Source organism: Eptatretus burgeri, chromosome 1 (assembly GCF_056783735.1).
Source record: "Eptatretus burgeri isolate ZD-2024b chromosome 1, Ebu_testis_v1, whole genome shotgun sequence".
Classification (NCBI taxonomy): domain Eukaryota; kingdom Metazoa; phylum Chordata; class Myxini; order Myxiniformes; family Myxinidae; genus Eptatretus; species Eptatretus burgeri.
The window spans coordinates 8,407,659-8,422,658 of NC_140961.1; the positions used below are offsets into that span (position 1 = coordinate 8,407,659).

General features: G+C 42.9%; 1 protein-coding gene across 6 annotated transcripts in view; it reads left to right on the top strand.

Moving 5' to 3' along the window:
* Positions 1 to 15,000, top strand: part of LOC147033820 (disintegrin and metalloproteinase domain-containing protein 12-like) — an 868,480-nt gene that overhangs the window by 737,168 nt on the left and 116,312 nt on the right. For all 6 annotated transcript variants that reach the window (XM_085871429.1, XM_085871449.1, XM_085871421.1 and 3 more), the window contains one exon: positions 3,190 to 3,298. In XM_085871429.1, coding sequence (XP_085727555.1) covers positions 3,190 to 3,298 — 109 coding nt within the window. The remainder of the gene's footprint in view (positions 1 to 3,189; positions 3,299 to 15,000) is intronic.

Sequence of the window (15,000 nt, forward strand, 5' to 3'; positions counted from 1 at the left end):
ATTGTTCCATGATCCTTCTTTTGTATCAACATGAAATGTATACCATATACATTACAATTGAGGAAAAGGTGTGTTGTCATACTCCACAATAGACATGAATACAAGGAGTTATAAAAAAAACAGCAAGCGAAACTCATCAATCATGGTATTTCAAAAATAACCCCCAAGTTTCTTGAGATGCATTCTGCCTGCTTTCACAGTCATGTTTCTCTCGTGCCGTGGAGCTATACAGTGAATACACTGAGCTACCTCACATGCCGAACACATCCACTGGCCAAAACATAGCACAATCTGTTCGAGAGGTTTGAGATTTACGATCTGGCAAGCGGACTTTCACTTTGCGCGGAAGGGTGTGTGTGAAGCCGAGCTCCATTGGTGAATGCCAGGAAGTAAATCGAAGGCTCTGAGTGACTTCACAAGGGGTGTGATGGTAGGCGGCGTTCTTCACCTCACCCAACGATTAAAACAACTAGAGAGTTCAGAGAACACCTTACCCCGCAAAGTCTTGAAAAATAGGACATGGGTGGGGTCTGCGAGCAACAAATTTAATTGGTCAAGATGATGTAAAATGCCATAATATTTTGTCCAAGTACTCATCAATAATTGGTTTTTGAAAGTGTCAATAACGTGATTTGTGTTCTGCAGTGTTCAAGTATACAATTCACTTGAAATAAAATTAAGATTTTAAAGGTTGTAGAAAATAAATCTCAGAAGTTTACCTCCGTTGGCGCAGTATCTTATACGCCACCTTATTTAACGCGTTGCATGAGTTCTTCGTGCCTGTTGTTTGTGTCCTTTATGAAACCTTAAAAACAGTAAGTTTCCTGTTTGGAATGGTTGTAAATATAGTTTAACTGCCAGACAGGCAGACAGATTAAAATAGTTATCTCACTCCTCTCTGCGCATGTGCGATTGGGATGAATTCAGAGCCAAAGTACCGCTGAACTCCAGGTTTGTCTTCCGATTCATGTTCCAATGTGTGTTCAAAATGTAACATTCAATTTAAATTAACTTGTTTGTCTATCATGAACTGCCATTTATCAACAGACAGACAAAGTGAAACATTTTGTTCACCCCAATTTTCACTTCACGTCATTAATGGCTTGATTCCTGGCTAAATTTGAGCCAACATAAACTGTTGTCTGGTCCAGTCATGACACCATGAAGCACAGCATCACCTCCAGGCCTGTCTATAACTAATAACAATCATTTGAAGGCCATCCTCGTTACGCAGCTCTGGGGCATATCAGGACTATGCAAGAAACGTTTCTAGGCGAGAACCAATCCTTCGTGGGTGGTCATTCTAATGCAGCATACTCGATTGAAGGTGTTGGTGATTTGGGATTTATTTAGGTTGTCAGAGATAGCTCCCCTATTCTATGCAAAATATACTGTGAGATCTTTAATATCCATCTACGACCATTGCTGGTAGATGGGTTCCCCAGCTTGAAATCTCTCCAAAGGACGGTACGCACATCGATGCCTCGCCCTCCGTGCGAAACTCCAGGATGACAATTTATAGCTGGGTCGAGATTGCAACCCAGGCATGACAACTCGGAGCTGGTAGGATAGTGGGTTTGTTCTATCCTACCAGCGTTTCATCGCTGAATTGACATTAAGGATATGTGATTTTAGTCGGTGAAGCTTTTTTAAATGCAGTGCCCTCGTAGTGCTCTACATTCCTAGTGCTTTATAACTGGATTCGCAACACACCTCGTAACCCCACCCCTACTTCCTCCCTCAAGAGGACATCTGCAATAATTAATTTGAACCTCATATACCTACTAATGATAACTATGGTGAGAAACCTTCCCTCACTATGTTCATTCATATTTGATGAAAACAGTGTATTAGCCTTTTTCACCATGGTATGTATCCATACACCTGTCATATCATGGGAAAATATCTGATTCTCCCCAAACTGATGATAGGATTTCTGGTTATCTGATAGGACTTCTGGACCAGAAGTCCCATCAGATATTCTGATAGGAATTCCGGTTCCAGTTTTTCAGCAACGATTGGTTCTCTCCATTGGTATCTGCCGACTTTCTCAAAGATAAGTTTCCGGTCATTGTTTGTCGCATTTTGACTGTTATTTTTTTGCCTCCATGTTTACTGTATGTTCCTAGTTCGGTTTTTTTTTGCAAAACTTGTTCTAATTTGGTGAGTATTCGTCGGTCTTGGCCAACGCGTCTTCCCGTCTATGTGCACGACCCCATGTACCCCACCCCATCCCTCTCCCTTCCACAGATCTCATTTTTTTTCTCTGTTCCTCACTATTTTGTGTTTCTCTCTCCCACCCCAATTGTCTCCTGCAACTCAGAGCTGGTTATTTATTCTGTGTATTAGCTCTTACACGAGCCTCGACATGGTTTACAAAAAAACAGTATTCCTCGATTGGGTACCATATAATGTAATGCAGTACTTAAGGAGGTAGTTTATAAAGCATTGTACAACATCCTACGGTGCGCGGAAGCAATACCGTAGTGTTTTACCTTATAAGGAAATAAGATTGCTTCAGAAAGCACTGCAGAAGCTGCAATTAATTTTATAATAAACGCTTATATATCTCTATCTTTCCCGCTGATCTCATTAGCAATCCCCTCGCAAGTGAACCGAGGCCAAACATACTTGCACGGCGGTGACTGCTTGGGGTCAAAATTACCATCAAGAGAAATGTGGGTCTGACACACCTACACATGGCCAGCTGAGCGAAAATTAGGTTCAGTCCACTGTGTGCACAGCTTCACATCCAAGTGCATAATCAAACGTTCTTAATGAACTTCTTACAGGCTCGGGTCAGTGTCTCCTGAAGGGGATGGCAACGATTGTCGCCCTGAGACCTTGTTGTGTTGAGACTATATGTCTGCGCTGCAGTTATGGCCCTTCTATGGCTTCTGCCGGGGTTGATGGGAAAACATGACTCTCAGAATTTACTCCATCCAATTTGCTCCATGCTATCTTCATCACCTGTGGGGATTTCAATGCCCAAAAGAAAAACCTTGAACTATCTGTTTATGAACAAGTAACATGCCAGGAGTTTGTCTTTTCCTTGCATTGATTACCACAGCCCTTTTGCAACTTCCAATCATTGATTTACCCTTCTAGCAAAATTCTCCAACACTTTGGCCTTGTATTTATTGACTTATTTATTTTTACAACAGAGCGATTTTGAATGTGTTTTCTCAGGTGCCAAACCCGCACCTGATATTTGTTTCACTCGAGTGAATTCCGCTGGAGACAAATATGGAAACTGTGGGAAGGACTTACTTGGACAACACAAGAAATGCAAGCCCAGGTAAGATGGCAGGTGGAACACATCATCCGTCAATGCAGACACCTACAAACACCGCTGCTCTGTCTCTTATTCAGCGGTGCAATTGATTTAATCGCAGTGTCCTCCTGATGGCTTCAATTCCGCTTACTAAAATGTGGTTGCCATTATTGCATGTATTATTAACAATTATTGGAGGTGTCAAATAACCACCAAAATGCAAATCAAGTCCAATTTATGACATTATTATAATTTTTGGAAATTTGATTAATTGCAGTCCATGACACCTTTTTAATGACGGTCATTTTGCAAATGGATTCATTGTTGCCGATGAGCTCGTTTCTCACTTCCAAACCAATCAACATGCATGATGTGCAATACACGACATTCGAAATGACGGTTTCCATCCCAGAATGCTCGGTGCACTTGCACAAAACCCCTCAGAAAAGTAGGTGAATGGGGTACCATAAAGAACATCATATGTGCGAGATCAGGATTGTGACATAAAATGACTCACAAAGCTTCTTAAAGAAACCGAAAATACTTGGAAAGGTACCTGAGAACAATTTGTAGAACGAAAGATGAAAGACTGCACAACGAAAGGCTTGGAGAACTATCTCAATGAGCCAAAACGAGAAGCTGCCCGTGTACTGCAAAGTACCGACCAGGTGGGCCGGTGCAAGGTCCAAGTGGACGGACGTGTGCTCCACAAACTCCCGATGGGTCTCGACGAGTGAATTGACTTTGAAGCTTGTGAGAGCACTTCCTGTGATGTGCGTGCGTGGTGCGTGCGTGCGTACGTACGTACAAGCAGCTCAACTGAGGGCAGAGGTGGTTGGATCTGTTTGAAGTGGTCCATCACAGTGCAGGAAGTTCAGGTTAAATCTTGGCCATTGCAGTGTGCAAAGACTAGTGGAAGACAAAGATAATGTGAACACTGCTGTCAAGTCATAAGGACCTATAATAAGAGCTCTGTTGGAAAGGAGTAGTGGTACACAAGATCATATTATTGATGGAAGCGGAGCGAAATAGATTTGCCCTGGGTGTGACAGGTATCAGTGAGACATAAGTTTTTTTGGGCAAGCAATTTATCGGCGAGAGAGATTTACATTCTCCACTCAGGAAAACCGAAAAAGTGAAGGAATGGCTGTTGGAGAAGTAGAAGAGGTGGCTATCATAATTGATAGTCATGGCACGCACATGGAGAGAATCTCGGAAAGAATGGAAAACAGTTAGCCCACAGATTGTCATGGCACAATTGAAATTGGCAACACAATATACAAGTATAATGAGATCACTAGCAAGGGTCACCATCACGTTGGTCTGAAGCACACATCACAATTATCAGTGTGTATGCACCCATATGCATAGAGAAGAGGTGAAGAAAAAGGACGAGGTTTTTGAGACATTGCAGAATACTTTTGACTGTTCCGGACCCGCATGTGTTCAGGCTCCTGGAATGGTCGAAGTCTGCTGTCGGAAATCGTGAGAGAAGAGATGATGGTATACAGTGGAATGGAGTGCATGGCGATCATGATGTGGGCAATACTAATGACAGTGGACTGAGGCTATTGTCATTCTGTGCGATGAATGACATTTCTTTCATGAACAATTGGTTTCAGAAGAAAGGATGTACACAAGCCATGGCACTGTTTTGATTACACCTTGATGAGGCAGCAACAGCAACACCTTTGCATTGATGTTCATTTGTTGTGCTTTTCTGAATGCAGGACAGATGATAATTTTCCATGGGGGACACAAACTAGTCTCCTCAGAAGATCACAGGGAAGGAAGACAGAAATATTTGCTGTGGATGCATTTCTGAATTCCAACAGCTGTAAAGAGTATAACAAAGGAGTGGGTGGTGGTTTAACCAAAGCGTTCAAGAGGGGGTGTAAGTGAAAGGAAGTGGGAAATGTGTCAAAGAAGTGCATTGACAGCTGTACAGAGGGTTCTCGGACAGGAGGGAAGAAGACAATCAGCCTGCTTCCAAGAGAGAATAGGAGTGTTGCAGAAGCTAATCCAGAAGCGTAATAACCTTTTCCTCTTTGGTTATAATCACAGCAGCAGAGCAATTGAAAGAGGTGCATGGCAAAGAAGAAATTCGTTTCTAAAAGTGTCTTAAATCAATAATTAATGATTTTAGAAGAAAGCAAGGCAGCCAGAGATGAGGTAGAGAAGGGGGTGAGTGACTTTGGAGCATGGTAAGTTCAACTGTTCATCAGGTGTGGGAGAGCCGTGTTACAACCTTTGAAGACATTGGAGATCATCGAGGGGATCCATGCAGGGGCTCAAATGCTATGCTTCTGAGATTGTCGTTTCTCGTGGACACTAAATGTCCCAAGGATCTTTGATCAACAGGTGATTGAAAATGTGCAGCAGAAGCCCATAAGTCCTCCAGTCAGCTCTCTTGGATCTGATCTCCAAAAAAAATGACGTGCAACATGTAATCCATCATTTTTTAATCTGTTTGCCAAATTTGAACAACATTGGGAAATGCATGTCTGAGAAATGGTTGAGGATGTGTTCAGCATCGGGTTTTTTTCAAATTAAAATGGCCTCCAGTCCGCTATCTTGGATCTAATCTCGAAAAAAATGACGTGCATATGTACACTGTACAGTACTGGTCAAAAGTTTTAGAACATCCCCATTTTTCAGTTTTTACTGAAATTTAAGTAGTTCAAATCCAGTGAATAACCTGAAATGGTACAAAGCGAAGCGGTAAACTGCCAGAGGTGAAACAAAAAAGTTTAGGTTCCCAAAAACTGAAAAGTAATGTAAATTTCAGAGTTGTTAAAAAAAGGCCCTTTTCAGGGAACAAGTCATGGGTTAGCAACTGCAGCTGTTCTGCAGCAATGGAAGTAAATTAAGCCTTGAAAGTTGATGCAAACAATTCCTACAGGTGTCCCAACTTTTGTTGATTCGTTACAAACCCTCTGTCTGCACAAAAGCAATGTTGGAATTGACTGTGTTGCTGCACCCTCTGAAGCATTATTTGGACAATATTGCATTGCAGGAAGTAATAGATTGCTCTCATAATGGCGAGAACAAGACAATTAACAAAGGAAGACAGACAGACCATTATAACCCTTAAAAGTGTTGGTCTTTCTTTTCGAGAAATTGCGAAGTAAGCCAAGGTGTCAGTGAGTACAGTTTCCTACAGCATCAAAAGGCACGAGGAAACTGGAGGAAACTCTGATAGCAAGAGGTCTGGCAGACCCAAAGCCACAACACAATCAGAAGACAAGTTTCTGAGAGTCAGCTTGCGTGATAGGCTGCTCACAGGACAGCAGCTTCAAGCACAGCTTCACACTGGTCGAAGTAAGGAAGTCTCAGTTTCAACTGTGAAGAGAAGACTTTGAGGTGCAGGTTTGACAGGTCGAGTGGCAGTAAGAAAGCCCTTGCTAAGATGGCAAAATAAGAAAAAGAGGCTTGCCTGGGCCATGAAGCACCGCCAGTGGACGACTAAAAATTGGAAGAAGGTCTTATGGACCGATGAATCAAAATTTTAAATCTTCAGTTCATCACACAGGGTTTTTGTACGCCGTCGAGTCGGCAAAGGGATGGTTCCTCAGTGTGTGACACCAACTGTCAAACATGGAGGAGGAAACATGATGATTTGGGGCTCTTTTTCTGGATCCAGAGTCGGTGACTTGCACAGAGTGACTGGCACCCTGAACCAAATGGGCTACCACAGCATTTTGCAGTGCCATGCAATACCCTCTGGTCTACGCCTAGTTGGTCAGGGGTTCATCTGACAGCAAGATGACGACCCAAAACATACCTCCAGGCTATGTCGGAACTACCTTTGAAAAAAAGAACAAGACGGTAGACTTCAAATCATGGAATGGCCAGCACAATCTCCAGACTTAAACCCCATCAAGCTAATTTGGGATGAACTAGACAGAAGGGTGAAAGCAAAGAAACCTTCAAGTGCAACACATTTGTGGGAACTTCTGCAACAGTGTTGGGAAGAACTTTCCGAACAATATTTGATTTCCATTGTCGAAAGAATGCCACGAGTATGTTCAGCTGTTATATCTGCAAAAGGTGGCTACTTTGATGAGTCAAAATTTTAGATTAAATTTTGTTCAACAAAACGATTCCTTGATTTCTTTTTTATCTGCATTTGTTTATTTGTTCTATGCTTTAATTTCAGAGTACATTGAAACATTAAACTGCTTAAATTTCAGTAAAAACTGGAAAAATGGGGGTGTTATAAAACTTTTGACCATTATTGTAGTGTAAACCATCATTATTTATCTGTGTGCCTAATTTGAACAACAGCTTGGTAAATACATGTCCGAGGAATGGTTGAGGACGTGTTCGACACCGGAGTTCTTTTTTACAACTAACATGGCCGCCAGTCGGCCATCTTGGATATGTTCTTGAAAAACAGTGATGTGTTGATGTAAGCCATCATTCATTATCTGTGTACCAAGTTTGAACAACATCGGTACATGCACGTCCTAGAAATGGTTGAGGACGTGTTCAACATCGGGTTTTTTTACAACTAAAATTGCCTTCAGTCAGCCATCTTGGATCTGATCTCAAAAAAAAAAATGGCATGCATATGTATACCATTATGTGTTGTCTTTGTGCCAAGTACGAATAAAATCTAACCATACATGTCCGATGTATGGTTGCAGAGGCACGCACGCACGCATGCACAGACCAGAAAATCGAGACCAAATCCAAAAGCCCCCATTTCGGACGAAGTCCAACGGGGGTTCATAAAGGGTCTTCTCCCTCACCCCTCGACTCCCACCCCAAACCACTCAAGACTTGATCGTCTGAGAATAGATCTCTGTTCAGTCGTTGTTTATGAAACACAAAGTGGATGTAGTTTCAAAGAGAAGGCTTTTTTATTTTTCCTTGTCAAATTGCAATCATGATTTGCTCTGATATGTAAATTAATAACACGTTTTACGTTGTTGGGTTTTATTCTCAGGGCCATGTGACTTGGGGAAGCTGTCCTGTTTGATGGCATTTTGTTGTTCTGTTGTTGCAAGTGAAGACACATTGTGTGCTCTTTCGTTTTTGAAAGTATTTTACAACAGTTTTGCTACATAATTGCCTGGAGGTTGTGGTTATGGCAGAACATTCATGTGAAACAAGGATGTTAACTTCGGTGTAAAATAGTGTTTGAAACAATTCGTCCTTTGAATGCGAGCATGGAATTGATTATGAAAGTCGCTTCCATCACCACATTCCATGTTTCAGTCTGGGGTACATCCGTACACCACTAAGTCATCTTATGTCAGTGTAATGAATTATAGCTCACCAGTTACAATTATTTTGTGATTTCCTTGATATTTGTAATGATTTGAAATGAACACATTGGAGTTGTTTGATTGGGAATCTATGCAAATGAGTCAATATAATTATGTCCTCTGTTATTTGGTAACCAAGTGACTCAGGTACCAATGGGTTGTATGGTTATGTTGTTGTGGGCAACCACATCACTGCCTTTTTTTTTTTTTTTTTTTTTTTGTATACCTTGGTCGAGGCTCGTATGAGAGCTAACACACAACTCACAGCAAGGAGGCATGAGACAAGAGGGGCGGGAGTGGAAGGGACAAAACAGTGGGGAACAGACACATTAGGTGAACTGTGGAAGGGAGAGGGATGGGGATGGGACGGGGAACATGGCGAAGAGAAGATGGACATTTCAGGGACTTTCAGGAATGAAAGCAGGAGAAATGAAGGAAGTGGGCTTGGGTGGATTATCGGGGGTAGAAAAGATCGAGGATTTGGATGGGGGAAGATAAGAGGTGGTGGTGAACAGCTGTTTTGAAAGCCTGGAGGGAAGAATGGGAAAGAATAGAGTGAGGAAGTTTATTCCAAAGGCGGGAAAAAAGAGGAATGAAAGTGAAGGTGAGCAGTGATTCGTGATTTTGGTAGTTTTACCAGAAGGGGGTTGTTGGCGGACCTTGAGCGCCCTGTGGAAATGTGGTGGGGACAAATCGCAGAGAGAGCAGGGGGCAAGGCTGGAGAGGAGTCGGTAGAAGACAGAAAGACCACCGACCAACCTGTGGTGATTGAGTGAGAGGCCCAAAGGCTCAGCTTCATTGCGGGAGATGCCGATGATCTTAAATGCCCTGGTTTCGACAGCGTGAAGCCGAGAAAGGTGGGAGGCAGGAGCACCAGCCCAGAGGGGAGAGCAGTACTCCATCAGGCTACGGACAAAAGCTTTGTAAGTGGTCAGGAGCTCAAGAGGGCCGAGGAAGGACTTAGCACGACGGAGGATTCCCAGTCGGCGACTGGCTTTTGAGGCGAGGTTGGAAATGTGACTTTCCCAGGAAAGGTCATGGCAGATAGTGAGACCTAGAAGCTTGAAAGAAAAGACTTCTTCCAGAGGATTGTTGAGAAAGTGGATGGGGGGGTTTTGTAAACGGTCCTTTCAAAGAGACATCGTGAGAGTGTGAGATTTGTCTGGATTGAAAGACATGTTCCACGTGTTGGACCAGTTTGTGATTTTATCCAGATCTGCAGTGAGTGAAGAAGCTGCTGCTTGCCGGTCTGAGGGATGACAGATGGTACGGCAGAGGGTGGAGTCGTCAGCAAAGAGAAATAGAGGATTTTGCAGAGAGTCCGAGAGATCATTGATGATATGATCATTGATGATAATTGATGATTTTATATATACCCTCCTCATTGTGCACCTAATCATTGGACTTCATTCATGACAAGATAAACTGTGGTTTCCATCACCCATGTCGTGGTTTCTCTCATTACCCGCTGCACAGGCCACCGTCTTCTGCCTTTTAAAGGCTGACAATTTTACTGCATAGTAGAGTTTTCAGAGTAACATTTTGCACAAATTTGATGCGGCGGCCATTGTTTTATCCATTTCGTCAGATCTACACAACTGACCTGACTTTGACCTAATGAATGCATACTTAACATAGTGCACTATAACTCAGCTCACTGATATCTGTTACTATGGGATTTGGAGGACCCATGGTTTGGTTGGCGCCCAGGCCCCAAGGCATCGTTAATCCGTCCCTGCACACAGTGGAGCCTTAATTGAAGCAGGTTCCTTTTCCAGCTAATTGCTCAATCGAGGTTGTTTTGAAAGGAAATATGCACGGGTTAAAGGATTTCTCAAAGCGGTCACCACAAGAACGAGGCTTGTCTGCATGGCAGAATAATTAAATCCGAGCCTGTTATGAAACGTCTGATGCTGTTTTCAAAGATTTTTTTTTATGGAATTAAAATTTCCTGATTTTAATGGAATGTACATGGCATGGGATATGGAGAAACCAATGGGCGCCGCTTAAAATTTGTAAAAAAAAATTGTTACTATGAAAAAAAGTACAATGGATGGACGCACTAAATCTGCAAAAGTACAACTAGCAAGGAAATTGCAATCATATAAGGTGTGCATGGCATGAGTAGTCAGTGAAAGCACATTAATAACTACTAGTTTCATGATTTATTGCCTTGGGCTTCATGGAGCCCGAATTTGATTGAGGCTCTTGTCGTGATGGTTCCCATATCGGGCACGCACTTATGAGACCGACGGTTGCGACTTGTAACATCGACACTTTAATGGTGTCCAACGAGCAAATGCTTAAGCTTTCGGCAAATGTATTCAAATATATAAATGGCTTGTTTTTGGATGTGATAATTTGTGGCAAATTGAAATAATACAACATATTCCTGATTGCCCCAAATCTTGGATAATTGTGTGACTCGTGTAAGCCTGCTTCATGGTGCATGCCGATTCCTTTGAGGGAAGGGATTTAATTTCCATTGTCAAGGCTCACGTAAGAGCTAACACACAGAATGCATAACAAGGGGAGCAGGAGACAAGAGGGATGGGAGAGAGAAACACAAAACAGTGGGGAACAGAGACATTAGGAGATCTGTGGAAGGGAGAGGGATGGGGTGGGGTGCACTGGGTAAATAAGATGGCCACTCCAGGGCCTTTCAGGAAGGAAAGCAGGGAATTTGAAGGAGGTGAGTTTGAGGTGGATGAGTGGAGGTAGATAAGATCATTGTTTTGGATGGTGGAAGATAAGAGATGGTGGTGAACAGCTGTTTTGAAGATCTGGAGGGAAGAGTGAGGTTGAAGAGAGTGTGGGAGTTTTTTTTCCAGAGGTGGGACAAAAGAGGAATAAAACAGTGATGGTGAGCATGATTATTGATTTTGGCAGTTTTACCAGAAGGGGGTTGCTGGCAGACCTTGAACACCCTTCGGAAATGTAGGGGGGATAGATCACAGACAGAGTGGGGTGGGGGGGGGCAAGGCCAGGGAAGAGACTGACGGTAGAAGACAAAGTCCACCAACCTGCCTGCGGTGAGAGACCCACAGACTGTGCCTCATCACAGGAGAAACCAATGATCCTAAATGCCTTGGTTTCCACAGTGTGAAGCCGAGAAAGGTGAGAGGCAGGAGCACCATCCAATGGGGAGAGCAGTACTCCATCAGGCTGTGAATGAAAGCTTTGTACATGGTCAGGAGCTCAGGTGTGCCAAGGAAGGACTTTGCACAACATAGGATGCCCAGTCGCCAACTAACTTTGGATGCCAGCTTGGAAATGTGGCTTTCCCAGGAAAGATCATGCTAGATAGTGAGACCCAGAAGCTTGAATGAAAGGACTTCTTCAAGAGGATTGTTGAGAAAGTAGATGGCGTGGGGGGTGAGATTTGTCAGGGTTGAAAGACATGTTCCATGTGTTGGACCAGCTTGTGATTTTATCCAGATCTGCAGAGAGTGAAGAGGCTTCTGCTTGCTGATCTGAGGGATGACATGTTTTGCGAGATTGTGGAGTCATCAGCAAAGAGATAGAGAGGATTTTCCAGAAAGTCAGAGAGATCATTGATGAAAACCAGAAAAGGCACAACGCAAGTTGGTAGTTCTGTCACTTTTGTGAAGCTTTCTACCCGTGTTGGTAATTCTTTCATTCTTCTGTCACTTTTTATGGTTGTGCTGTAATCTTGAGTTTCAATTCAACTTTGCTCGTATGATGCAAGGTGAAATACATTGTTACTACATGACCATCAAATTACGTGTCTGCCCCTCCATCTATTTGTTTTGATTTTGAAACTAACCTTTAACAGTTTTTGTTTGCAGACAAGATTGAGACTCATGGAAGAGTGAGGTGACAGTGGGTAAAAAGACAATGTACTGATTGCTGGGCCACAGTTGGTCAAAACACCGAAGGGAATGAGCGAACAGGAAAGGAGGAGAGAAAGGAGCAGAGAAAACACTAACCTGTATGTTAGAGTGTGAAGTGAGGTATTGGAAATGGGGGTAGAAAAGGGTTGCAGGTGAGGATGGGGATGGGCTGACATGGATAGTGGTGCACTGCCTGTTTGAAGCCCTGGGGGGGGGGGGAGACTGAGACAGAACAGCCTCTGGAAAGTGGTTCCATAGATTTGTGGATGTGAGGAATAAACGAGTTGAGGTGAGCAGTAATCCAGGATTTGGGAGTTCAACCAGGACAGAGTTTCTGGAAGAGCGTGTACATTGTGGAGAAGCTTGGGAGGGGGTCCTGATGGAGCAAGACCAGAGGAGATGTGTGTCACCAATTTGTCTGACCGATGATGAGAGCAACCGATTTTTTCTTTGAATTTTATTCAATTTGTGGTTTTATTTTGATGTATTGGTCCATGCAGGTGTTTTTGAGTGTATTTTTGAGAAAGTTGAGTGTACTTTCAGTGTGATTACAAATTTTTTTATGGACCAATTTGTCATCATCAGTGCTGGTCTCTCATTTTAATGAGTGACGTGTTTTGTGGCCTGCACCGCAAAACGCTGGTGAACATTAATTTGTGTAAGTTTTGTCTTTATTGATCTGAATAAATCTAACTCGAAAGAAGGAGTGGAATGAAAGGCTGGGGTTAAACGGCAATAACTTCAAGGAAGATCCATTGTCACTCAGAAAAACCAGACTTATACCTATGCGGCAACAGAGAGAGCATTCCGAGTGGGAGATACACGAGTAAATGTCACAAAAAAGTACAAAATGAGATATTCACGAGATGGGAGTTGTAACTATGTTGAGCTCAAGCACCATGGGCCATGCAAACGTGCACAGTAAGTGGGCAGCACCGATGATGGATGCAAGTGTGGTTTGAGTGGAATAGGTGTGCATGTTTAGCGAGCGTTGTTTGTCCCACAGGGACATGATGGTGAATCCTGATCTCTCCATCACAAAATGTGTCGTGATTCTGAATGAAAAACTCTCTCGGTGCTTGGAAACCATTGCATGCTCACGCTTTTGCAGCATTGGAGAGCCTGTGAATCAGTCGCAAAATTCTCCAGGATTGGTTGACAATATTGTTTGAGAACAAAAAGCTCATTCTTAAAGTCTTTCCTGGAAATACATCTTCTTTTATCTCTTCTTCTGACGTTTTCTTCTTTCGACTTCACTAGATTGGCTCAACTACTTGAGCTTTTGTGTTCTAAGCTTGTTAATGCAGGTTCACATCTCCCCTCTCCACTCCCCCTACCACCACTCCATCTGGGTTGTCAATGGCAAACTGCCGTTGTCTTCATTTTCTTTGGCATACCACACCCCATCAACAATGATTCAACATGCATACTATTGGCATGTGATTCATTGACCTAACACTGACCTATCCCCAAGTGCTCTTTCTGATCGATATTGAACCAACCCTATCTCTCTGAAGTACAACGAGTTAAGCTAAGCCGGAGCCTGGTGTTGTCTGGGTGGTTAGGGTGGCTGGCTTGGGATCTTAGAGTCCTGAGTTTGAGCCGCTTTTGCCACTGAATTAACACCAGGTGGGGTTGACTCAGCCTGTCATCCTTCTGAGATTGGTGAAATGAGTTATAGTGTACTGGAAGGGGCACAACATCAGGGGCATAGTCACGCCCCGATAAAATGATAGCAACCCAGCAGCCAAGCTGCCATACTAGGGTTGGGCACACATCAACTTTTTCTCTGTTGTCCCGTTGAAAGGAGTGTTTTTTTATGGCCATTTTTCACGCTGATCACGAATCAGTTGAAATTTTTGACCAAGCATGATGTCTTAGGTTGGTAAAATGCAAAAAATCAAAATGCCCACCAAATTTACCCACTTTTCACGTAAAATTTGAGAATTATGGCTTACTAGGGCATGTGATATTATTATTACATTATTACATGCCCTAGTAAGACATCATCCTAGGTCAAAAATTTCAACGGATTCGTGATCAGCGTGAAAAATGGCCATAAAAAAACACTCCTTTCAACAGGACAACAGAGAAAAAGTCGATGTGTGCCCAACCCTAATATAACATGCCCTAGTAAGCCATAATTATCAAATTTTACCTGAAAAGTTGGTAAATTTGGTGGCCATTTTGAATTTTTGCATTTTCCCAACCTAAGACATCATCTTATGTCAAAAAGTTCAACGGATTCGTGATCAGCGTGAAATTTTGCCATAAAAAACACTCCTTTCAAAAAAAGTATGGTTGTATGCCCCACCCTAGCCATACACAAGAAGAATCATCATCTAAGACGTGGCCTATTGATTTATGCAGGTCCATTCTGTCTGCTCACCTTTACTCATTACTGGCTTTGTTTCTCCACAACTTTGGAAGCTGCATCCCAAGTCTGTGCAGTCCCATAACTATCTCAGGTCTGTCAAGTTTTCAACGTGGCAATGTGCCACAACCTCGGAGAGTGCTCTTCCTGACCTCAAATGCAGCATCTTAAGCCCGGTCTGTCACCTATACGTTTTACCTTTTGTAATCATCAATTTTTAAAATC